This window comes from Brassica napus, chromosome A3 (assembly GCF_020379485.1).
Source record: "Brassica napus cultivar Da-Ae chromosome A3, Da-Ae, whole genome shotgun sequence".
Lineage (NCBI taxonomy): Eukaryota > Viridiplantae > Streptophyta > Magnoliopsida > Brassicales > Brassicaceae > Brassica > Brassica napus.
Window position 1 is genome coordinate 18,343,915 of NC_063436.1, and position 26,302 is coordinate 18,370,216.

Genomic DNA, 26,302 nt, shown 5'->3' on the forward strand with positions numbered 1-26,302 from the left:
AAGTGGAAAGTTGCTACAAGAGAGAAGAAAACAGGGACAAAAAGATGTCAATATACACACCCTCCAATCAAAAAAACCAAGATTCAAATGACTACGTGAAAACAAAACACAGAGGAACATGGAACATCAATAACCCCCAAGCCTTGGCAACTATCAAAGCACACAACGCCATTTTGTAAGCAAATGAAATAAAAAAAAGCGCAAAGCAGATGAATTATATAGAACCTCAAAGATGCAAATTTCCTCATTCAAAGTGAATAAATATACAAACAAAGATTTTCTATTTTCCCATATATTCTTGATTCCTCAAGTACAAAAGCTTCCTTGATTGTGCTGGAGGAGCTAATCCTGGTATGTCCCTTATGTCTTTGTTATTCGGGTGTACAATCTGAAGACCAAAGAAACAAGAGTTACAACAACTCTCTAACGAGTTAAATCACAAACGTTTTCAATGGAATGAGAAAAAGAAAGTACCTTCACTATGATAATGGCTACAACGCCGCATACAATGAGAAAGAGGAACATCATTATGCATTTATCAGTAGCCACCTGTCTTCCTATCTCTTTCACTAGCTGGGAAGCCTTCTTGATAGAGAACTGAATCGTGTCCAAGTGGTTTACCACTCGTCCCATTTGATCCGTCTGCAAAAAATTTCAATGATTGAGACTGTACTCATAAGATTTTAACAAGGAAGAGATGGAGACTGCTTTGCAATTATTTATTACCTGTCCCTTTAAAGTAGCTGCAGTTTGAGTTCCAACTTCGAGTGTTTGCTCCACCACCTGAATAGGAACAAGAGTGTTACCAAAAGGTATGGTAACAATAGCTGAAAGGGAATACACTTCTTTTTGTGACTTACTTGTTTTGAGCGCTCAATGGCTTGATCAGTCTCATCCATTCTTTTCATTCCAGCATCAACTAGCTCCTGGTTTGACATAGCTATTCATAAAAATGACATAAGCTCCATGACTTTACCAGTCCAGCAAATATATAGGTGGTAACTAAATAGAGAAGCATTAATAAGGACTCACATGAAGCCACTTGAACATTATCTTCAGGTGTGGGCTCGCCACTGACTCCAGCTCCCATATCAAATAGTTCGACTTTCTTGTTTCCAAGTGTACTCATATACCTGAGTATCAGAGAGACCAAATCATTAAACCTCAAAAAGGAGAGGCAAGAGATTTAAGTAATCTGCTTCTTAAAAGAAGAATGATAGAAGCAACTCTTACGTTTTCCTTAGTGCAACGTAAGAGTTGAGTTCCTTGATCTGTAACATTGAACACAAGGGGAAAGTTAAAGTAACAAATATCTGGGAATAAAATGATGGCACGTGCAAAGTGGCAACTCAATATCTGCCTTTAGATATCCAAACTGGAATATGATTGATGCTGCAATTAAAGTAAGGCCTTGATGAATTTCACAACACACTGAATATAGCGGAAGATTTAACTGACCATGGATTGTTTCTCATCGTTCAATTGCTTATTTACTTGAGGAGAATTTCTAGCTTCCTCATCCTTGAGTTCACGGTCAAACTCCTTCACCAACCTGACAGAGATAAGAAAACAGATAGATTATAACTGAACCATGGGAGAAAATTTAGTAACTTTTCCTTGTCATTATACAGAATCTCATCCATGTCAAAGAAAGAAAAAGAAGAATGACGGTAAGAGGCAAGGGGCATTATTACCTTTTACATTCTCTCATCTTGTCAGTAAGTTCCTCCATCTGCTTGCTTTGTCTAGATGAATCCTTGATCTTATCCAACTTCTGGAAACCATTCCTGCACAACACAAAGATAATGGTGTGAACAATTCCTTAGGACAATCTTTCTCTTATACTACTCATCAAACAAAAACACACACAAATCCTCTCATAATGATAAGCACTCAGATTCTAACCGAAAGATATTATTTTACTCGCAAATATTATCATATGAGATTCAGTGATACTCAAACATATCACAGTGCTCTGTGAGAATGAGAAAAAGGAGAAAAGCATACGCGAGGGCTCGGAAATGGTCACGGATTTCACCATGGATCTGCTCCAATTGAGGACTCATCGGGATATTCGAAGCCATGTCGCCGGAGATATTGAGATTCCGACGAGAAACAAACCCCCTCAGCCGGAGAAGCCTAAAACAAAAGCTTCACCGCATCCAAACAAAAAGAAACAAACTTTGAGACGAAAACAGAGATGTTAAAATTAGATAAAAGGTTAAAGCCCTTAAACATGAAACAGAGAGCGTGAAAGAAAGGGAAAGAGAAGAAGAAGAAGAAGAAGCTGTCAGGTGAACTGGTCTCTTTTTTCATTTTTTCATTTTTTATTCAAACTATTAATATTTAGTTTTTTAATTTTTTTAAAAAAAGACAGATATTCGGTAGTTAACAAATGACAAAAGGCGCTTACGACAGCGCAACGCCAACCTTTTGTCGGGTCCCTCCCATATCTATCCGTTGTTTTGAATAATCATCCTATTTTCTACTTTTAGTGTAAAATACACATTTTGCTTGCTACATGTTAGGAGCTCATTAACGACAAACCTTCTAAATGGAAGAGAGGGTCCATAATGCTACTTGTAGCAAACCCGCTAACCGAAATAGAGCGTCCAAAATGCTACTCGTAACAAACCCTCTAACCGAAAAGTAGTCTTCATTTATTTGTCCCTCTTTTTAAAAGAAAATAAAATATGTGGACGACAACACAAAATCCTACGTGGCTTATCCATAACTGCAGAATTAAAAAGGTACTAACGGCCCATTATAAATTCAAACTAGGATAAGACCGCGCCTTGCGCGGGATTAAGTTATTATTTTATTATATTTTGGAGAATGAAACAATAGTTTGGCTTCATTTGGATTACAGGTGTTCAATCCGGATATCGGGTTGGTTTCAGTTCGGTTCGGTTTTTTCGGTATTTGGTTAGTAAAATATAACTACTATTCTAAATCCATATTTACTTTGACTTTAGTCTTTCACATACTTTTGAAAGATTTCAACTGGACGACTAAATTGATCAGCCAATCTTGTTGCTTTAAATCATTAGTGTATATATATATATATATATATTATTTAGTTTGAATATTTATTAAATAAAAATTTATATGCGTTATATTTTATGATCATTTGTAACTTATTATAACAAAAAAATAATCTATTGATCACAAAATTTTCAGAGTGGGAATATTCAAATTTCTAATAATATATAGACGTTTTGAAAAATTCAAATATAACATATAAGAAAAAATAAAATGTTTTTATTATATATTTAATGTGATTTTTTAATATCTTTCAATAATATAAAATTAAAAAAAAAAGAACTAAGATACCAAAATTGTTCTCAAATATTTATTATTCATAATAATTAATTTTCATATATACGTTAATCATATTAGGTAATTTCGTAGCTTCTAATTAAGGAAAGTGCAAAAAAAAGTTTGGTAGATTATTTATCAATTCGATAGTTAGTTTAGTAAAAAATATAATGTAAGTCAAGATGGACCAACCTATTTTTCTAAGAATAGTATATTTTATATAGTCATTTATTATATGAGAATTTTTAATCATACAGTTTTATGATCATTCATATCATTTTATAACTGAATATTTAAATCATCGATAACAAAATTTTCAATGTGAAATTTTTAATAAGTTTATAAATTATAAATGTTTTTGAAAATTCATTGAAAGTTTTAATATTAAAATATTTATGTAATCTTATGGTATATAGTATAATATATATATATATATGTTTTATTATTAAATGATATTTTTTACTCATATGGTTTTAAAATAATGTGTATCTTCTTATAATATTAAATAAAAGTTCATATTAATACAATTTTATGATCATTTGTAACTTATTATGACAAAAAAAAAAATCTATTGATCACAAAATTTTCAGAGTGGGGATCTTCAAATTTCTAATAATTTATAGACGTTTTGAAAAATTCAAAATATAACATATAAGAAAAATTTTAAATGTTTTTATTATATATTTAATGTGATTTTTAAATATATTTTAATAATATAAAATTAAAAAAAGAACTAAGAAACAAAAATTGTTATCAAATATTTATTATTCATTATAATTAATTTTCACATATACGTTAATCATATTAGGTAATTTCGTAGCTTTTATTTAAGGAAAGTGCAAAACATTTTTTGGTACGTTATTTATCAATTCGATAGTTAGTTTAATAAAAAGTGTAATATAAGTTAAGATGGGCCAACCTATTTTTCTAGGAATAGTATATTTTGTATAGTTATTTAGTAAATAGGAATTTATAATCATACGGTTCTATGATCGTTCATATCGTTTTATAACAAAATATTTAAATCATCGATAACAAAATTTTCAATCTGAAATCTTTAATAAGTTTATAATTTATAAATGTTCTTGAAAATTCATTGAAAGTTTTAATATTAAAATATTTATGTAATCTTATGGTATATAGTGTTTAATATATATATATATATATATATTTATTTTATTATTAAATGATATTTTTTGCTCATATGGTTTTAAAATCATGTGTATCTTTTTATAATAAAAATGTTAAACTATTGATCATTAATTTTTAACATAATAATTTTAATAGTTTTAGTCATTTATTGTCGTTTTTAAAAATTCAAAATATAACATATACGAAAAAATCTAAATTTTATTTTTATAGCTAATTTGATTGTTTAATTTATTTTAATAATATAAAATTAAACAAAAAGTGATGGAGAAGATATACATTGTTATCAAATCTTTATTATTAAAATCATTAATTGTCATATATATATTAGTCATTTATGGTAATTCCGTAGGTTTTATTTAAGGAAAGAAAATATCATATCATATCATTATATCATATAGTTTGACCAACTTATGTATCTAACAACATATAAAAATCGAATGTGGACCTACTTATTTTCCAATTGAATGTAATTGACTATCTAATTGAGTGACACCTATGCATTGGGGCCTCTTTTAATTAATACAAAATTGAAGTTACATCTTTTCAAATGTTTCTCAATTAATATATAAGGGATTATTTTATTTTCACTTCTTCACAAAATTTTCTCAAATGTCTGTGATTCGTCCATCTCCGATTCCAACCCCGAGATGCAGATCCCAGACAGTGTACCCTCGCCTTCACTCGATCCACTTTATTCATCACCACCAAAGACGTCGACGGTGGAATCCGAGGTCCGAAGCGGAGGATACCGCGACGGCTCGGTCTCCGGAGGCAGCGGGAGGGAAAATGGTGGTGGAGCTAGTCGGAGCATTCAATGAAGTGACGGAGAGGATGAATTCGGTTTGGCTGTCGACGTCTTCGTCGAGGCTACTCTTTAAGGCTCTGAAGCTCTCGATTCCGATCTTGCAGTCTCTCCCTCTCGCCTCTGACGGTCGCTCTCCTCTATCTAAGGCTCTTTCCCTTTCTATCCTCCTCGCTGATCTCCAGGTTCCCCCCCTCTCTCTGAATTGCCACGTGTTTATTTAGGATTGGATGTTCGGATACCATTCGGAATTGGGTCGGGTTTTTGGGTTCGGTTTCATAAGCCTCATTTGGATCTTATAGTATTTATGTTCGGTCGGGTTCGGTTAATAATATTTCGGGTTTCAAACAGATTTTATTACTCTATTTAAGATTTATTTTGTAATCGAATCAAAATAAACATGTAACTAAGGCTCCGAATGGTAACTGCGGTTTAAGCTGCGGTTTAAGCGGGGCGGAACAAGCGGTTCAACTGTGGTGCGGTTTTAACAGTTATAAAAACGTATAGATATATGGTATATGTAATGATTTTTGTTACTGTTAACTGCGGTGCGGGGCGGGGCGGTTTCAAACATTCGAAGCCTAAATGTTTGAATTAGTTATTTAAGCTTCGCATCGGGATAATTCAAATTTTCATATATTTATTTGTCTTTTAAGGTTGTTTAAAATTTTCGGATAACCGTTCGGATCGGGTTTACCCAAAATTCCACTTTAGAGGATTCATTCGGGGATTTTTATATGTTCGATCCGGTGTGGATTTAGGTTTTTGGGTATAGTTTCGGGACGAATCTCGGATTCAGTTACAAATGCTCCCTCAGTTTCAAAATGTTATATATTTTAGATTTTTCACACATTTTAATAAAACACATTAAATTTGCATAATTTTTTGTGATTATTTTTTCCTGTAATTTTAAGCCAATAAAATTCAATAAGTGCAATTAAGTTTTTTGAAATTTGTAATTAGTTGATAAAACATGCATTGAAAATATAAAAAATAGATATTTTTGAAACAAAATTTTATTCTAGGATATGTAACTTTATGAAATGGAGTGAGTAGTTTGCTTAGGTTCTGCTATTGATTTTGTAATTGGAGGTCAACTTGTTAGGAAACATAGAATGTGTTACTCATCAGAATACATCTCTGTACATTATTGATACTTTGAGTTCATCATCATCATACTGTAATATCAGATGGACGCTGAAGTGATCTCAGCGAGCATATTGAGCGAAGCCGTGGAGGCAAATGCAATATCAATCCACGAAGTCAGAGACCAGATCGGTACCGGAACTGCACATCTCCTTCACGAGATCTTCCGCGTCAAAAACATTCCTTTCAAAGTGGACGTCCTGGACGACGAAACAGCGGCTTCCCTCAGAAAATTCTACCTCACCTACTACGACATAAGGGCTGTGATCACGGACCTCGTTTCGAAGCTCGATGAGATGAGGCATTTAGACCACTTGCCAAGGTATCGCCAGCAGATTCTCTCTCTCCAAGTGCTGAAGATCTACTCTCCTTTGGCTCATGCAGTGGGAGCTAATCACCTCTCGCTTGAGCTTGAGGACATCTCTTTCCGTTATCTTTTCCCCTGCTCGTATCTATACTTAGACTCTTGGTTAAGAAGCCATGAGAACGGTTCGTTGATAGATGTGTACAAAGAGCAGCTTCTTTGCTCTTTGAAAGATGATTTGGTTTTATCCGGAATGGTGGATGATGTATACGTGAAGGGCCGGTATAAAAGCCGGTACAGCATGATGAAGAAGCTTCTTAGAGATGGGCGTAAACCGGAGGAAGTCAACGACGTTCTCGGTCTCCGTGTTATATTATTGCCTAACGATGATGAAGTTGGCGAAAAGGCTTGTTACAGGACGAGCGAGATTGTTCGGTCTATATGGAAAGAGATCCCACATAGAACTAAAGACTACATTACTAAGCCGAAGGCGAATGGGTATAGGAGTTTGCATATGGCGGTTGATGTTAGCGATAGTGATCAGACAAGGCCTTTGATGGAGATTCAGATAAGGACAGTGGATATGGATGGGTCTGCTAACGCCGGAACAGCGTCTCATTCTTTGTACAAAGGCGGTTTAACGGATCCGAAAGAGGCGAAGCGGCTCAAGGCGATAATGATGGCGGCTGCGGATTTAGCGGCTATTCGGCTCAAGGATCTTTCGTCTAATAAGCAGCAGAGTCTGAAGACGACAATGAACCAGAGAGACAGAGTGTTTTGTCTTTTGGACAAGAACGGTGATGGGATGATCAGTATAGAGGAGCTGATGGAAGTGATGGAAGAGCTTGGAGCTCCAGGTGAGGATGCAGAGGAGATGATGCAGCTTCTTGATTCTAACAGCGATGGATCTCTTAGCTCAGACGAGTTCGATACGTTTCAGAAACAAGTTGGTGTTCAGTTTTTTTGTTCTCATCGTATAATCTTTTACTTTTGTTTTTTTGTCTGTAATAATTAATGATTGATGTGGTTTGTGTGTGTTTCAGGTGGAGTTTATGCGTAAATGGGAAGATAGAGATAACGAGTATAAGAGTATTTTAGATGAGAAGCTTCATGATCTCCCACATCAAGATGCGACCGGTTTGATTCAGTTATACAACAAAGAGCTTGAGGATCGGCTCTCTAGCCATTAAATACCAAACCATTTTGTCGACAATGTGTATATTCAACGTGAATCTTTCTATTTGTTTGTCATAAATTTCATGCCCCAATGGTGATTTAAATGTCGTGCACCAGTAAATGGTCACTTTCATTAGGTGATTTTGAGCTAAACCGGGAAGGTGGAGCTGGTTAACGATGTCGGATCAGTTGAAGACTTGTTGATGTTAACCAGTCTTGGTGGTTTAACAGTCGGTTCAATGAAGGTTCTTCTTATACATGGAACCAAGTTTTAAAGAGTTTTATCTTTGCATTACAATCAAATTTCAACTAAACCAAATAAAACCAGTTTGTAATAAATTGACTAATTGTTCTCAAGGGCATAAGACCAACCAAACACGTGAGATACGTACTGTGATACTAGCATACATGTATATTAACAGGTGATTTTGTAATGTGCATCCCCAAATGGAAATGAATTTATATAGTGCATACATATTTACAAACTACATACTAACAGGTGATTTTCGCTAACTTTTTATATATACTAAGGTAAATTTTTGCACCAATTGTATAAACTGAATTCTTTGTATATTTTTATAAAAGAAGAAAGTTATAAACAATCGATGAAGTAACCAACCATAAACAATTCGACCATTTATCTTCAGCCGAAAACACCAACACCTATGTTACTAGTCCTTGTTCCGGCGAGGAAGTGCCGACGTCTTTTAATAGTCTCTCGTACAACTGCACCAACACACAAAACTAAAGTTAAGTTTTGTCTTTGATATCTCTTAATATTTAAGTTTGCATATTACAAAACTGAACATACCTGTCTATACAAACTAGAATCTCCATAAGATTTTCTTAGCTCAACCACGTTCAGTGACGGCTTTATCTCGAAAACCTGTTTTACATATGATTGTATCTTTGATTAGTTCACCTTAATCACTAAATTGACTAAAATATATAATTATTTAATATTTTCATCAATATACCTCAGCTGTTACTAATAAACCAACTTGCCCTTTGTGGTTTGTTTCTTCTTGTTTTACTTTTAACTGAAAAATACAGTTTACAGATTTAAAAACTCAACAATACTAACATTCCAAAGTAGCAAAGAAAGAGGAAGAACATGTTGTGAAGACTCACCTTGGCATGTTTCTTTTGTACACTGAATCCCATTTCTGTAACTGCGGTTTCGATTTTCTCCAGTAAATCTCTTGCTGAGCTATTTGAAGTGAATCTTATTCTCCTCTCTGATACATCCTGAGAATTGGATAGCATAGCTTTGTTTTTATCATACATTGTCAAAAGAAGAGGACAAATCTTTGAAACAGAGTTAAAAGGAATCTCTACCTCTTGTTCAAAGAAACCAGACAGGTCAAGAAAGGAAGACATTCCTATCAACTGAAACGCGTTGATGATAGTAGGTGAATCACTGCCCTTCCCTTCTTCAGATCCCTACACCAAAACAAAAGAGAGAGAACTAAGCACACATTGTACTTGAATCAAATGCAATGAGGGGAAAGATTCTTACAAGTTCTTGAACTGAGAAAGAATCATCATCTGTGTCAACTTCTTCTTTGTCATCATCATCATCTGGAACCGAAGGAGTGTAGTCTTGCTTGAACCATTCGCTGGCTTTGATACCTGTGACTGTGATCCTCGTGACTGGATTTGGATCAAGCATTCTCTTGACCATGGTTCTTGCACCTGGTGATAACCATCTTGGTATTGGTGGATCTCCTTTGCATATCTAGAAAAAGAAACCAAATATTTTATCAAGACTGTGTGTTTAATTAATGATATCGAAGAGAAGAGGCTGTTGCCTGTTTGGTCTACCTTCTGATAAAGAACAGCAAGGTTCCTATCGTCAAAAGGGAGACATCCGGTTAGAATCACATACAGGATTACACCACAAGACCATATATCAGATGCTGCACCATCATAGCCTCTGTTGGCTAACACCTCAGGTGCAACGTAGTTAGGACTTCCACAAGTTGTATGTAGCAATCCATCATCCTGAAAATGCCAAAGCAAAACATTAGTGCAATTCAACAACTCTATTTCTGGTTATTTTAATGTATTTCTAAGTACCCTAAAATGCTGAGGGAGAGCACTGAGGCCAAAGTCAGTGATCTTGATATGTCCATTTGCATCAAGAAGAACGTTCTCTAGCTGCAATATAGAGAAAGTTGGAGACATGAGTAAAATATTTTCATTATTAATATTTTCATTATTAATATTTTTTTTGTAAGACGTGAGGAGCACGGACCTTAAGATCCCTGTGGAAAACACCTTTGCTGTGACAGTAGCTGATTCCATCGATGAGTTGCTGAAACATTTTTCTTCCTTCGGTTTCTGATAGCTTTCCTTTAGAAACCTGAGAGAGAGAGAGATATAATCAGAGTGTGAGTTTGGCTTCGAGATATACTTAAAGAATTACAGTTTTTGCTTGCAAAGAAGCTAATGGAGTCTTACAATTCTGTCGAATAATTCCCCTCCCATAACACATTCCATGACCATATAAATCTTTGTTTTGCTAGCCAAGACCTGTGTCATGAGTTAATGACCATAAGGAAGCTGTACATTTCAAAAAAAAAAAGGAATTTGAATTTTGAGACAAGATGTTTTAATATTCAAAAATCTGCTCCTAATTAAAAAAATGAATAAAATTCTAGAAATATAATCTCAATCATATCCAAAAGATCTTCCCTAATAAACCCTTAGGTGCCAAAAACGTGCTAGAACACGTAAAAATAATAGGTTAACCACTGCACGACATAGTCGCGACCTCAAACGTGGACTACGTGTATCCATTCTGTGAAATCCATAATCGGTTGCTTGACTAGAAAGTCAAAGATTGATGCGTGTTACAAGGCTTAGAAGATAATTAGAAGTCAACAATAAACGTCTACCACTTTTATAACCCAAATGTACAGCAACACCCAAATAATAATTAATAATGCATAAAAATTCTATATCATTAGAAGAATTAAGTAACGTATGTTTCATATGATCAAAGTTGGTCCATATGATAAAAAGATTATAATGGTCCTAAGATTAGGCAATTATTATGATCATCAACGCCATATCCTGTAACTTTCACGACAGAAATTGGGACCCACCTTGAATTGAAAAGGTCATATTGTTTTCAGAGTTACCGGCTAAGAGTAAGCCACCGTTACGATAATAATGGAATGAATAGTTAAGAAAATAATGGCTAACTAGTAACGTGAAAAACAAGCTAAAGGAACATGCTTATGGTACGAAACTGATGACCAATTTTAAAAAGTGATTAAACCGAATGAGTTGTAAGATATTCCTAAAGTAAACAACAAATGTCACAGAATTTGATGTCTAATCCTCGTCAGTATGTTCTACTAATCTGTTTGAGAAGATAAGATAAGATAAACTAGACTAAAAATAGTGAATAATGAATATGCACAAGATCTAATCCGAATAACAACAACGAAATGGATCAAATTTTTTATTCAGAAATTATTGTTTCACGTTCTGTCATACTCAGGTACTAAATAACAACAGAGCAGAAGAACCTACACCGCAAGCAAACAAACAAACGAAGAGAATCTAGATTGCTGTACTAATCACATAATCAAAATAATCATTCCATAACAAACCAAAAGGATTATTTCTTAAAAAGTAATAATGAAGCATAGTGGGATACGCACCTCATGTAATCTAACAATGTTGGGATGTTTAAGCATTTTCAGCGTCCGTATCTCTCTTTTTATCTGCACAATTAACGAGATCTTTTAAATAACTAATTCCAACAAATTTTCCGGCGATCTTTTCGCCTGTAATCACGAAGAAGTTACCGGAAAAAAACTACTAATTTTTAATGAAAACGAAAATGTAAATTGAAAAACCTGCAAGGAGAAGTTGAGATGGGAGATACGAGACTTGTCGATGATCTTAACGGCGAACGGTTGACCGGAGACGGTGTCTTTAGCGAATTTGACTTTGCCGAAATTACCCTCGCCGAGCGTCCTCCCGAGCTCGTATTTCCCCAGTCGCATTTCTTTCCTCACCTCCTCTTCATGCTTTCTCACCATCCAATCACTATTTAGAAAATCTTTGAAATGACAGAACCGGTTCGATAGATTAAGATACTTATGGATGTGGCTTTAGCTGTGTAGCTATGTCTGAAGGAGATATCTCTATATATATAGGTGTAAGTAAATTGGAAGAAGACAGAAGATTGGGAGGAGGAGGAGGAAGAAGAAGAGAATGAAGAAAGGACGCCACTTCTCATCGTTTCCTCTCTTCCTTTTATATTCCCTTTTTTTAATTTATTTCTGTATTTCCCTTCATTACTTAACTAATATTTTAATTCTTTTTGTTTTGTTTATTGTTAAACAGATATTTATTGGATAACAGTGACCACATTGGTCTTTTCCTTTTTTGTCAAAACCATATTTATCTGAATAATATTTTTTTTTAATGATACTCAAGAAAAATCTTATTAATAAAAGAATTAAATCATTTTCGAAGGATAATAATACTAAATATGTTAAGAACTTTTGAGGGAAAATAATAATTTTTGTTAACTTGAAACACCTTAAGTGGAATTTACCTACATACAAAGTATATAAATTAGTTTTTGCTGGAGAATAAAAATTTTCGGTTGTAGACTTCTTTAGTATTTTTGATTGGCGAGATAGGGAAGTATTTAATTAAATTATACAACCATGTTTAACTATATAATTTAGATGCAAATTTATATGTGAACATACATACCATGAGCAACAAAGAAATGGTTATTTTAAAATCTCTTGTGCATTTTTTTCAACTCACAACTAAATCTCGTCGTATGATTCTTCCGGAATGAGATTAGATGAATGATCAGAATAGACGTCTACAACGTGGCGATAAATGTTATTATTTTGAGAAGACGTGTTAAGAATATTCTCAGGAAAATAAGAAGATAACTACGAGAAACTTTACCATGGTGATAAATGTTATAATATTTGTGAACTATAAACATATAAAGGTTAATACTTTCTCAAAATTATTATATTTAAATTTGATAAATGTTAGAGAAAACTATCCGTAAACGGAACCCCTCAATTCTTTTAGAAATGCATGGGTCTTAGTTTGTAATTCTCATATCGTCATTTTTCTTTGGTGATGTGTTAATGTGTCACATGTCCCTTGAGGTATATTTATTTGCCTATGATTTCTATATAAAAAGAAGTTGCAGTTACTAAATAATGTAGCTGAGATCAACAATGCATCTAGAAGGATGAAGCTAAACAAATACTAAAGTTAATAGTCTCAGAACGTGGCGGAATGGCCGGTGATAACATTGCTGCCGGCTGCCGCCAGGGTTGCTTATTGTCCGGTTATATTTTATTTTCCTAATATACTGATTAATGAACATGTATGACCTATCCGTGGTTAATACTTGACTTTTCAACTTATACCATGGTTGTTTTCTATTGTTCCATTTTTGTGTGTGTTTGCAAGTTAATGTTATTGAACAGTACAAAACCTAAATTAAACTAATTAAATAGATGTTGATTGTTGACCAATATTTTCTGGAAACATAGATTTAAACCATTAATTAAGGATCATTGACCATTGATAAAAGTATTTGATTCGACGTAGTATGATTCTACATTTTAGCTTCCTGTCTCTAGTCTTTTCGCTGGAATAATTACATTAGGTGTACACGTTGCGGCCTACATATTGTATATACTGATAAGGTGCCAAGTTTTGAACCCAATCAGAGCCAGGGACTAGAGACACAACACAAGCTTAAAACCCCATTAAACCTTAGGACAAACACTCCTAACTCATAACACAACACAAGTTTCTTTGGCTAGTTTTCTCATAAATTCATAGAAGAGAGTACAAAAAGCAAATTGCTGCGGATTCACCCACGAACTTACAACTTAAGAAATGGGAAAAAAGATAAACTGTTTCCTTGAGACCAAATAATCCACTTCCTACTATTTGCAAAAGAACAACTGAACGTACCGTTCGATTTTCTCTCTCTCGACAAGTTCCTTCATTCCTCCGCGTAATCTCCAGTTCTCACTTCTCTTTGTTCTCATCATATACGAGACAACTAACTCTGTTACATATTAACTATAAATGCTAATCTAAAACTGGACACGACAATATTTTACCTACTCAACAACTATATACTGTTAACAATATTTACACCTTTAAACACTTGGCAAAAAAATTACACCTTTAAACCTTTGAGTTAGAGATAAGTATGTTTATCCAAGAAAAAAATTAATCATATTAAAACTTAGATTTTGGAATGCTTTTACGTTTGTTTTAGTTCTATAACAATTAGAATTCTATCCCGACATTCAAGCTAATCTCCACAATCTTAGATTTTCTTATCACTAGAAGCGTCTAAGCTCCAATTGATACAAAGTTTTTTAATATATCTATCTAAAATTTGCATATAGATACTTTTGATTATCAATCCGACTATAGAAAGCAAAATTAGACATTTGAATTATATGTCTGTCTTACAAATAGTGTCAGTATTTCTAAGCATGAATAATTTTTCTGTTAATACTTTTAATGCTAGCAATAAACTAAAAAAAAAAGAAATGGTTCGTCCAAATATATCAAAGCAAAATATACAAGATATAAAATCAAAGTACCATACTGCTCGATCCACACAAAATCAATCATATAAATGGTGGAAGAAAAGAATGGTGTCCACACGAAAATACAATCTTGATGGTCAAGTGGCTATCGGGAATAACTTAAATGGTCCATACCATACATAATAAAAACGAAATTTAATACGGTTTCGATTTTTCTAAGAGTTAGAATACATTATTTTATAAAATTATGTATAGCTACATAATGATGTGGCAAGCCGGGAAAGGGTAAACAAAAATTAAGATATTTGAGAATAAGGATCGGGCAGTAGCACGTGCTTTAACCAACCAACTGATGACTGACTGGTGTGACCATTGCAGCCATGTGGTTTACTCTCTTCTTCTTTTTTCTAACCACAGAAATCGTTTTCTGGAAAATTGAAGCAAATTATCTTTAGTGGACAAAGCCATATCTTAGGTTATCTCAACATAGTTATAAAATAATAATATATTCTTATCCCTAACGGCTAAAATTATACTATATCTATTTAAGACTTTTAAATTATTATTTTTCTTTCTAAAATTAACATATCATCCAATGTGTTTCTTATTATTTAGCTCTAAATTAAAAAAATAGTAAGGGGTTTTAGATAAAACTTTTATTTGCCATGTTCATTGGTTAGTTGTGCCTAAAAAATAATGGAATTCAACTTCCCCCTATCAAGCCACCGCCCCATTACCTTTCCTTTCACTATAACTAACCTAATAAATATTTTTAGCATTATTATTTCTCATCAACCAATGGGTTGCCATATTTACTTCTGGCATCGTATTCCAGTGCAATTTCTTGTGGCTTAACAAACCATTTTGGCCTCACAAGGGATGTGTTGGTGTGTCCCTTTTTGTGGACTATATTGTCTATAGATTTAGATTTGCTTCAACTATGTTCTGTTAATGACCTATTGACTTAATATTGTTTTTTTTTTCTGCAAAAGAATTAATATTTTTAGTCTAACAATATTAAGATTATTAATGCAATAACAAAATTAAAGATGAACACTATCAAAATTTTAACTTTGAACAAAAACAATATTAGAAATGTACCAAAAATATTGCTTAGAGAAGGCAACAAAAAAAAATTAAAATTTACACCAAAGGACGGGAAACAAAAAAGGAAATGACATGTAATCAGAGTAGCCACATTGTGACATTCTTGACCTCAGAAGAGTCAGGCGAACTCATAAAATGTGTGTGCCCATCAGCCCATGTGAGACAGTGAGAGTGAGCTATAAACGTGTATATATATCTTTTGGTATCTAAATAAGTGGCACCTGTTTATATGTTTTGAATAGAATTTCTCCCACATCTAAATTTGGTTTCATTGTTATTTAGCAAAAAAAAAACAAATTGGTTTCATTCATAATTGGTCCTATACTCCTAGCGTACTACCCGCAATTGAAACTCCAACCCTTCGGAACAAGAAAGAAGAAAGTAAAGCCATCGAGTCACATCTGACGCTAGCAAAAAGTGGATGTTGAATAATTTTGATTTTAACTTTTTACCTAAGATGACTATACTTTTAGCAAAAAAAAATTCATAAGCAAACGTAGAGATGATAAGTTTTGTTAATTTATTTGGGAAAAGTGAATTGAACCACCTTGTAAAAGGCGCTTGTATTGCTATTATATAAGTTTTTGATGTGAAGTGAGCAACCACTTCCTCTTATCAGCCACTACTCGACCACTGGAAGGGAAAATAGCCAAGCCAACGGATTAAAATCGAATTTTTAATTAATAAATCATATACGTGTTTTATCTTATGTTAATCCATGTGGCCACATTCCAATTAGTATCATATTTAACTAACATAATAAGAAGGGCGGGCTTAATTATATAAATAGCTAATATCTAATCGGTAAATTCGTTTGATCCTTTAACAAGGCAACAAGTCTTTCTCCAAATAGTGAAATTACCAGCATGCAACTCAAATGATGTCGTTTGGCGACGTTGGCAGTTGATATGATTAACAACGAGTTGTATTAGCTCGTGCGCTACGGTAAGGTGCTGTAGTCACGCAAGTTATTATGCTTCTAATCTCAAATGGACCGGTTAAACCCACTAACTAACCCACGTAATTACAACCAGCCTTTTCACTCGAAACGTAAGATGTGTGCATACCAGAAGAGCTCAACACATTACACATGCATTACGAAACCATCAAAAAAGGAGAGAAAAAGAAACATCAAAAGAAAGATTCAGACACGATGCACATACTATCCATCTTACAAACCGTTCAAACTCCTATCTGAAATTTGTTCCACCACATTCTAGAGCTCATCGTCTTCGTTGAAGCTAGTATCCTTAACTCGTTTTGACTTGTGCGACAAGGTATCTCTAGCTTCCTCTGATTCCTTAGCAGCTGAGTCATAGCTTTGAGACGCTTTATCTTTCGCAGACTCCAAAGTCTCCTCAGCTTTGGATTTTGCATTCTCGTAGTGTTTTTTACTCTTCTCCTTCGCATTCTTACTCTCTCTCTCCGCTTCTTCCTTCAATTTCTCGGCTTTCTCCTTCGCCGCACTCGTCAGATCGCTCGCCTTCTCCTTAGCCGCCTCAACCGTTTCTTCCAACCTCTCCTTAGCGTCTGCCGCTTTGCGTGTGGCTGCGTCCTTGGCTTCTTTAGCCTTCTCGGACACCGTGTCCCCCATGTTAGGGTAGTTTTCCTTGGGTTTGATTCCGATTTTCTCTTTAGCCCAATCAGTCCATGATTTATCGCTATTATCCCCCGAGAAACTGTCTTTAACTTGTTTTGACTTGTGAGGCAAGTCATCTTTAACTTGACCTACTGAATCATAGCTCTGCGATGCCTCGTCTTTCAAGGAACCAATAGTCTCGCCTGCTTTCGATTTTGCTGTCTCGTAAGTAGCTCCAACGGCTTCCTCTGCCTTGCGTTTGGCGGCGTCCTTAGCGTCCTTGGCCTTATCAGTCGTTCCCCAAGCGTTGTCTTCGACCGTTGTGGTGGTGTGAGTGGTCGGGATCTTCTCTTCATGCTTCAGACCGATCTTCTCCTTGGCCCAATCAGTCCATGATTTACCCTTAGCCGCTTCTTCTGCGATGGTGGCTTTGACACAACACATCGTTACAATAGCCATAAGTACCAAAGATACGATAATTCTCCTCCCTAAACCCATTATTACTCCACACTTGACGATTACAAAATCACGTTTTATAATTTAATAATCTAGACTCTTTCTCCTCTCAGTCATGAAATAAACAACATGAAAAGCTTATGTGTGGTTTTCTCCGAGGATTTGTGAGGTGATGGCTCTGTTATGTATGTGGAACACGAGAAAGGGTTGATGACACTTGTCCAACTACGTGGTGAGTACCTGCTTCTTATGTCGTTTTGATCTTGGATTCGTGTTAAGTGGTTCTTTACACGTGTTGTATATATGTTACCGAAGATCGATTTTGCTGGAAAATACTCAACCGACTCACGATGTTAAAAATGAAAAGAGAAAGGCTTCTTAAATCTTTTATCTATCTCATTGTTCCGTGACATATAGTCCATACCAAAACAAAATTTCTCCTCCAGCAACCTTCACTTAACCGTTGTTATATAGATTGCAACTTGCATACAAACAAGATGCAAGTTGTTTTTACACATCAGGCGTGATATCGAATAAAGCCCCAACAATATAGTCCTTATAAACCTCTGATGGCATATACAATGATTGGGCGCATATTTGATTTAATGTTTATAGAACAGAACATACATTTGCTTTTACACCCAAAAAAAGAAACATAACTTTGCTTATAATAGATAAAATTTTTTTTACTGCTGGTTAATTATAAAATTAAAACTATAGAACAAATCTTTTAAAAAGTTTTTAAGTTTTGTTTTCTAAAATAGTCTTTAAGTATCAAAGTGAAAAAGTTATGTTTTATTAAAAGGGTAAATGAAAATTATACATTATTTACAATTTTACTTAATTATTTATTAAAAATATGAAATTAAATAAATATTAAAATGTTTGAAAATAATTAAAAGTAGAAATTCTGTTTTTTTTCATTAAAAACAAAATTCATTGGGAAATATTGTGCTTAAAAGAGCTTAGAAATACTTTCATAAATGTGATATGACATCTTCCTACATTTGTAAAAAAAAATCTGGATTTCATGAATGCCTTAGTAAAAGTATAACTAAACTCTTAAAAATAATTTGTATATGTATGTATGAAAGTCGTTTTAAATACGGTAAAACCTCTATAAATTAATAATGTTGGGACTTTAAAATTTTATTAATTTATAGAGATATTAATTTACAAAAGTTTTTTTTTCTATTTTGAATATTTTTATTAATAAAACAAGAAAATATTTTATTTTACTGTATGTAAATTATGTAAATTTTAGAAATTTGACTTTCATATTATTTTATTATCTTATTTGATGTATATTTTTATATTTCATATAATTATTATGTGGTTTTCGATATAATTTTACTAAATATTATCAAAATATATTAAAATATTTAAAAATAGAAGTATTTTTATTGTGAATATAAAATCAACAATATAATGTTTAGTTTATACTTATATAAGATATATATAGAGATAGATTATTAATTTATGATTTTAATGAGACTATATATTTACATGGGAGTTTTAAAAATATTATTCTTATTATTTTATCGATTTGTGTCATATTTTACACCAGCCCAAGTTGGAACCGAATTTTTTTATTAATTTATGAAAATTATTATTTTATCGAGTATTAATTTTATAGAGGTTCTACTGTATGTATGATATTTTTTGAATTTAACTTATATGCTTATTAGGAAAGAAGATATATATATATATATATATTATTTTTTATGAAAATTAGATATCAAATTTAAGAAGGTTTTCCTAGGGAAATGATCTCAAATAGACATTTTTAAATTTTTTGTCACAAAAATAGCTTTCAAAGAGTAAAATGACCAAAATAGCTTCTTTTTATTTTAAAAATTTTAACTTTTAGTTTTACCTTTTTAAAATTTAAAAATCTATCCTCGAAACATCACCCCTTAACTCTAAACTCTAAGTTTAGATTAATTTTTCCCTAGGGTATAAATGTATTTTTTAACTCTTTAGTAAGACTTGTTTTGATCATTTTCCATTTTGAGAACTATTTTTGTGAAAATAAATTTAAAAAGGCTTTCTTAGGGAATTTGTTTTCCTAAAACTTTAGGAATGTGTTATACATATTCAAAAATATTTTACTATATATATATGTTTAAAATATAATTTTAATATATATTTATGATATTTTCTAAATTTTGTAAAAATATATATATACTTATCAATATCTTTCTAAACTATAAAAAAAAGATCAATACTATTATTTGAAAAGTGAATTTATTGATATATTATCTTATCCATAATTTTAGTTAATTTGCTTACTTGTCATATTTTCATAATTTAAGGATAAGTCATTAGTTTAATTAATATATTATTTAAATTTTATTTTGATATCTATATATTTATCACGGTATTTAAGATAATTAATAAACATTAAACTATTCTAAAGATATATATACTATTATTTTCTATATATATATATAATATATAATTATCATGATATTTAGGATATTTAATTAATAAATAGATATTAACAATATATACCGATAATATCATGATTACTTTTATCTTATATTAAGTTTATAATTTAATGACTAGTATTATAGCTAATTTCTCTTATTTTTATTAGAAACTTTGGTCAAATACAGACTATTATAAAATTTATATATAAGTATACTAATATATCTAAATCAATCGGTTTATTTGGTTTCATCGCTTAATATACTGAATCTTTTTTTTGATGAAATGTAAAATTTATCGATCAATATAGAAAGAATGAGCATTTACATCAACTATAAAAGACTATGAAGAGGATAAAGCAAAGCTATACAATGCAAAAAGAATGAATTTGTAAACCTCCTAGCCTATGCTGTTACTTCAAACCACCTTTGCATTATATCAGCCAACTTGTGGTTCGCCCTATAACGCAGAGACGTGTTCCTGTTACTGAACCATATTTATATACTGCAGTTTCTTAAAAATAACATCCATTAGGTTTATTTAGTACTATCAAATTCAAACTATTTTTCTATTCCAGTTTGGTTCAATTTTAAATAGTTCAGTTTTACTGGATTAAACACTTTTAAATTATCTTTATTTTGTTAATGTTTTATATTTGTGATTTTTATTATCCTTTTAATGCCACATGATTTCTTTTCGGTCAAAGTAAAATATGTGTTAATTTCAAATACAAATTTTCTAATTGAATTATTACTATAGAAAATATTTTAATCTAAAATCTGCATCGCATAAATAAAACTATGAAAGAAAAGAACATAATTTAATACATTGATTACGAATTTTGAAGTTTTATAATTTATAATAATTTTAAATATGTATCTAATTTAATTATTATTATTTATAAAAATAAAATTTAGAATTAAAAATGATTAGATATATTAATCCACACAAGGTGCGAAACATCAACTAATTATACATATTCAATAATGTTTTCTTAAAATATACATATAGATCAAATTTAGGAAGATGTTAATTGTATCCATATCTTCCTAAACTATAAGTTAGGGTTTAAGGTTAACGACAGACGTCCAAATCTCTCTTCTCTCTTTTTTTTATATATTAAAGCCTAACTTCTTTACTATTTTCTAGCTCTGTTCTCTTCTCTTCGCTATCCTCTCGTCTCTCTTTCTTCCTTGGGTGTTCATGTCAGAAACACAAAAATAAACAATAATGGTGACCCCCAAACTCCCATGGGAGTTGGAATCAGAAATACTTTCTAGGGTTCCTCCCACATCTGTAAAACGTTTGCAGTTAACTTGCAAACGATGGAACACTTTATTCAAAGATCAGAGATTTATCAACAATCACATGGGCAAAGCAACAACACAGATGGTCTTAAAGAAGGGTGAATCGGCTTATTCATTCAGTTTAGATTTCCATGGACTACACAATAGGTATGATCAATTTATTACGATTACAGGAAAACTTCAGAGTCTGAAGGATTCAGAAGATGTCAAGATATCTAAAATCTTCCCTTGTGAAGGTTTATTGTTATGCACGACCAAAGACAAAAATCTCGTGGTTTGGAACCCTTGTACTGGTCAAACCAGGTGGATTCTATCCAACGGTTACGCCATGAACCATAAGTATTATCTAGGATACGGTAACAAGAACAAATCATGCGATAGCCTCAAACTCTTGAGGCATAGCTATTATTATCACCAGAGGCAGAGAGTTAATACGTTTGAAATGTATGAGTTTAACTCTGATTCATGGAGAGCTTTTCATGACGATTCTGTTAATTGTGGAATATTATCGCGTGGCGTGTCTTTAAAGGGAAATACTTACTGGTTACATTCAGATGATGAAGACGAGGACGACGATCTGGTTAATTGTATTCTCAAATTTGATTTCAATACAGAGAGATTTGGACGTCTGTCTCTTCCTTTTCATAATGATGATAACGATGCGTGTGTAGTTCTATCAGTTGTCAGAGAAGAGAAACTTGCGTTGCTATTTCAGAGCTTTGCTACTTATAGTCCATCAGAGATGAAGATATGGGTGACCAACACTAAGGCTGATGAGGCCAAGGACTTGTTGTGGAGCTTGTTCTTAGTAGTGGATTACACTAAAGTTACAGAAGTCAGGACGAGGGTAATTAGTTTTTTGGTGGACGAGGAGAATAAAAGGGTCATGTGCTGTCTTGGAGACTATGGAGATGAAGACAAGACCCTACTTTACGTTGCTGGAGAAGATATACATAAAATAGTCTATAGAGAGTACATCTCAGACCCAGAGGTGAGAGACCTTAAGTACATCCCTAGTCCACGTCTCGTCAGTTATATTCCAAGTTTGGTCCGAATTCCGTTAAAGCAAAGTAATCCTGATGGCAAAAGAAAAAAAATGATTAGTTGATTATCAATTAGGGTTGTCTCTGTTTAGTTAATAAACATAGTAGCTGGATTTTTTTTTTTTGTTTTCGTTTCTTTTTCTATATAGAGTTTTTTCTGAAAAAAATATAGTTTTTTGGTGGTCTTACTCAAATATATTATTTATGGTCGAAGTTTTTCATAAATATGTGTAATGTCTTATAAATACCAGAAACAAAGCGACGAACACCAAGGAGTAGAAAAGCTCTGAGATGGTTGGTGAAAATATCATTACATTTGCAGGACTTTAAGTAATCTAACAATTTAAGTACAACACAAAATCAGATCTTAACGTCCTCAAGTTGCAACATGCAAAATTCCAAGTCGTTTTATTGAGTTCAACTCTGTATACTGGACGGTTTTCTTTCGTCCTCATGTATATGAAGTGTGGAGAGCAAGAAAAGATAACGTAGTTATGTCTTCTTCTTTTTTTTTCCCTTTCACGTATATCATTTGGAGCTTACAAGGAGAGCATTACAAAGAAAAATAAGGAGAGAAAGCTTAGTTTGAAGTTTGTACACATAGGAGAGGCTAACGAAACGAAGACAACTGGCATCGAGCAAGCAGTACTAATCACGGAAGGAGAGTGTGAGAGTTGAATGAATCCAAACCAAGTCGATACAACAGGCTCTGAGGACACCGCAAGGACATCGACAGAAGGGCGGTCAAGGCTCAAAAAACTAAGTTGGTCAGCATTCTTCAGTCACTCAAACATTGTTATATTTCTTACTACACATTTCTTGATTTCATATGAGATGTTCAAGCCAAATAAATTGAGCATATATATCCAATTAGAACTAAATTAAACCAAAACATAAACCGATCTGAATTTTAACTGAATTAGATTATTCTTTATAATTCAAACCAATACGAAAAAACGGACCGGACCCAAAATTTAGTTTAATAATGAAATGATTCTTGACAAGTTGAACTAATACTGAAATAAATCTGAAACAAAACTTATAACACTCTAGATCTAATAACATGCAACGATGATTTATATTTGCTCCATTTACTTGCTTTTCTAGTAAATCTTGAAGAAAATATACTGAAAATTTTGAACCTAAACCGAGTTTTCAACTTCTTTTAAGTAGCTATATATATGATTACATCATACATGTTACACGTATAGCACCATTAGGCAGTGATTAAATAAAACATTGTACTGCAATAGCTAATTATTTGACAGTTTAAATCAAAGTTCTAAAAATCGGTCTAGTTCGGTTCTTTCCAAAATGTTTTTTTTTGAAATACGATTTATACTATCAAATCGGTTTAAACTGTTCTTAATTGGTTAAAATCGCCTTAAATCGATCTAACTTGGTCTTAATATGCTAAATTAAGCAATAATGTTACTATAAATCCAATATTTTTTTAACTTCTTTAGTTTTGTATATCTAATTTTGATAATTCACCACAATAATTTTATAATTAAACTCAAAAAATATTTCATATAAATGTAAAAAAAAAAAAGAATAATTAGTTAATGCCTAGACCTCGTCTAAGCTCCGAATAATCTGCCTAGTCGGTAATCCTCTATAGAGTGTCTTGTTACCGCCTAGCGATTTCTTGAATATTGGTTTAAATATACATCAAAAACATCAAAGTGACAAAACTTAATTACTAATCAGAAAATTATGAAGATTTTTAATAAACATATCAAACATATAATTTACATAGTGGGTGATCTTCTTGAATAAAATCACTACTGGTTCTTGCAGATCAATCATATTCACAAGTAAAAAAGAACAAAAAAAGAAGATTAAGAATATAGTTTGGTAGTATATAGAATATAGGCCTGATTACTTTACGACATTTGTATATCTATCAATACATTAAATACTATAATCTATTAGACTTATAAACTAATTAAACAATATATTTGAATCCTTCATTCCTCATACATGGAAAGTTTGAGAACTTATTCTCATCTCAAAAGAAGTTCCTTCACTTTTACAGCCATGCATCCATCGGTCGGTCTCCAATGAATTTTCTCTAGACAATAATCTTACTTTAAACCTCGTATAGATCATATATTATATAGAGATACGTATGTATTTACGTGTTAAAGGTATATTGTATACACGAGAGGTTGTCGATTGTGTAGCACAATTTCCTAGCTACTTCCTATTCTCTCTTTTTCCCTTCCTATAAATATGAATACTTAGAGATGTATACATATATTCAAGTTGAGTGATTGTAGTACACATATATAAGACAAACTGAGATGGGTAGGAACAAGAAATCATCAACGTTTTCGGTAATAAGAGCTTTGCTACCGTGCTGTTCGAACAGTGGAGATGACTGGAGCGAAGAAGGAGTGATCATAAGGTCAAGAATCATGACCAGTGATGAAGATGGTCGACTTTGGATCGCTGAGCCAGGGGTCGATAGAAGAGCTAATTCTTTTATTGCTAGGTTCTACGAGAACCGTGGCTCCGATCTTAATTACAAAAGTGCTACCCCTTGAATGATTTTATGTGCTTTGCCTTCTTTATTTTGTTTCTTCCATGTTTTCTTTTGATCTCGTGTTAGTTTATGAAAACAATAACATGCTATACGTAATACCCTGTCTTTGTTAGTACGTGTATTAATTTTCGTTTGTTTATTTATGTAATAATAATAACTAATGAGATTTATAAGTTATGGTATGTTCCAAAAAAAGAAGAAGAGATTTATAAGTTATGGCTTCATACTGTTTATTTATATATAGAAAAATATATTGGAAAACTTGTTTCTGACTTACGCCTTTTAACTTTCTTAAAAACATAATAATAATTTTATCAAATTTAGTCAAGAAGTTTAATTAGTATTATCATTATTTATGTGATACTTTCTTGTTAACGTCAGTATATTATATGAATATTGCATATACCTCACACTGTATAACACACCTCCTTCACAATGATAACTCTTCGACTCGTTCACTCGAGTAATGCATATCTAATATCTTTACTGGATCAGTTATAATTTCCATTTGGAGTTAATAACCATGCAAAAAATGAGTTTCAACTCAAACTCAATTAAAAATTAATGAACAGATTGACTCGTATCATTTATACATATTAGTATTGATCTCTAAACTTCGATGTAGGATTTCTAAAGGTTTCGTGTTTGTTAGCGATGCAAAACTCTTCCATTTGGTAAAGGAGAAAACAAGAACATTTAAAGCCCTTTTTCAAGAAAAAAAAAAAAAAAACAAGAACATTTTTATGGAAAAAGGCTATAGATCTCATAGAAGTAAAAGTTATGCTCGATTTGCCAATTCATTATAATTTCGAGTGACATGAGCCAGCAGCCCACAGGCTAAATAACCCAAACTTGAAATGGGAATAAATCCATAGACCCATCTCTATAGAAGTTGTAAAACCCGAGGTTTCTTTTCCAGATTAAAATTTGGAAATTTTCTCGATTAAAAACAAAATTTGAGAGATCTTAAGTTTTTCCAACTTCTTCTAAATGAAACTTGGTTTTTGGTTTCCTCTTGTATATAACTTTATTTAGTGTGAAATTATTTATTTGTCGGCGTAACAAGCACAATGGACCTAAATTCTTCAAGTACAGTAAGAGTCAATAACAAACATAATATTATATAATATAACTTTAAACGTGAACATACAATTCAGTAGTCAAAAGCTTATATAAAACTTATTCTTAAAAAATGTTCTTCTTTACATAACACAAAACGTTACACGATTTGTTTTGTTTCAAAACGTTACACAAATATATATTTAAAATTAAATTGAAAGTGTGAAAGAAAGAAAAAGAGCAAGTCAGAGTTTGAGAGGCACCGGAGATTTACGGACCGACCAAACCGCCACTCTG

At 32.5% G+C, this 26,302-nt stretch overlaps 5 protein-coding genes across 6 annotated transcripts; 2 read left to right on the plus strand and 3 right to left on the minus strand.

Moving 5' to 3' along the window:
- Nucleotides 1–41: 41 nt before the first annotated feature.
- On the minus strand, nucleotides 42–2,318 carry LOC106439581 (novel plant SNARE 13-like). Its single transcript, XM_013881063.3, has 9 exons — nucleotides 2,008–2,318; nucleotides 1,695–1,787; nucleotides 1,459–1,552; nucleotides 1,234–1,271; nucleotides 1,033–1,133; nucleotides 861–940; nucleotides 727–783; nucleotides 475–642; nucleotides 42–388 (listed from the first exon to the last, which is right to left on the minus strand). The coding sequence occupies exons 1-9, from the start codon at nucleotides 2,082–2,084 to the stop codon at nucleotides 281–283; spliced, it is 816 nt and encodes a 271-aa protein (XP_013736517.1). The 5' UTR covers nucleotides 2,085–2,318; the 3' UTR covers nucleotides 42–280.
- Nucleotides 2,319–5,048: 2,730 nt separating this feature from the next.
- Nucleotides 5,049–8,002, plus strand: LOC106439579 (probable GTP diphosphokinase CRSH, chloroplastic). Its single transcript, XM_048776486.1, has 3 exons — nucleotides 5,049–5,457; nucleotides 6,463–7,668; nucleotides 7,766–8,002. The coding sequence occupies exons 1-3, from the start codon at nucleotides 5,080–5,082 to the stop codon at nucleotides 7,910–7,912; spliced, it is 1,731 nt and encodes a 576-aa protein (XP_048632443.1). The 5' UTR covers nucleotides 5,049–5,079; the 3' UTR covers nucleotides 7,913–8,002.
- Nucleotides 8,003–8,324: 322 nt separating this feature from the next.
- LOC106439577 (CBL-interacting serine/threonine-protein kinase 1) lies at nucleotides 8,325–12,196 on the minus strand. Of its 2 annotated transcripts, none has more exons than XM_013881059.3 (12): nucleotides 11,771–12,196; nucleotides 11,573–11,635; nucleotides 10,362–10,433; nucleotides 10,156–10,263; nucleotides 9,978–10,058; nucleotides 9,723–9,902; nucleotides 9,418–9,636; nucleotides 9,237–9,341; nucleotides 9,030–9,146; nucleotides 8,876–8,938; nucleotides 8,710–8,784; nucleotides 8,325–8,624 (listed from the first exon to the last, which is right to left on the minus strand). In XM_013881059.3, the coding sequence occupies exons 1-12, from the start codon at nucleotides 11,954–11,956 to the stop codon at nucleotides 8,562–8,564; spliced, it is 1,332 nt and encodes a 443-aa protein (XP_013736513.2). In that variant the 5' UTR covers nucleotides 11,957–12,196; the 3' UTR covers nucleotides 8,325–8,561. The 2 variants fall into 2 exon arrangements, with proteins under 2 accessions (XP_013736513.2, XP_013736514.2); XM_013881060.3 differs by having other exon boundaries at nucleotides 10,362–10,463; nucleotides 11,771–12,156.
- Nucleotides 12,197–16,619: 4,423 nt separating this feature from the next.
- On the minus strand, nucleotides 16,620–17,785 carry LOC106439578 (late embryogenesis abundant protein D-29). The gene has a single exon (XM_013881061.3). The coding sequence runs from the start codon at nucleotides 17,658–17,660 to the stop codon at nucleotides 16,800–16,802; it is 861 nt and encodes a 286-aa protein (XP_013736515.1). The 5' UTR covers nucleotides 17,661–17,785; the 3' UTR covers nucleotides 16,620–16,799.
- Nucleotides 17,786–20,588: 2,803 nt separating this feature from the next.
- LOC106442291 (putative F-box/kelch-repeat protein At3g17570) lies at nucleotides 20,589–25,119 on the plus strand. Its single transcript, XM_048776487.1, has one exon. It carries the CDS (start codon nucleotides 21,279–21,281, stop codon nucleotides 22,461–22,463), a length of 1,185 nt encoding a protein of 394 aa, XP_048632444.1. The 5' UTR covers nucleotides 20,589–21,278; the 3' UTR covers nucleotides 22,464–25,119.
- Nucleotides 25,120–26,302: the final 1,183 nt, after the last annotated feature.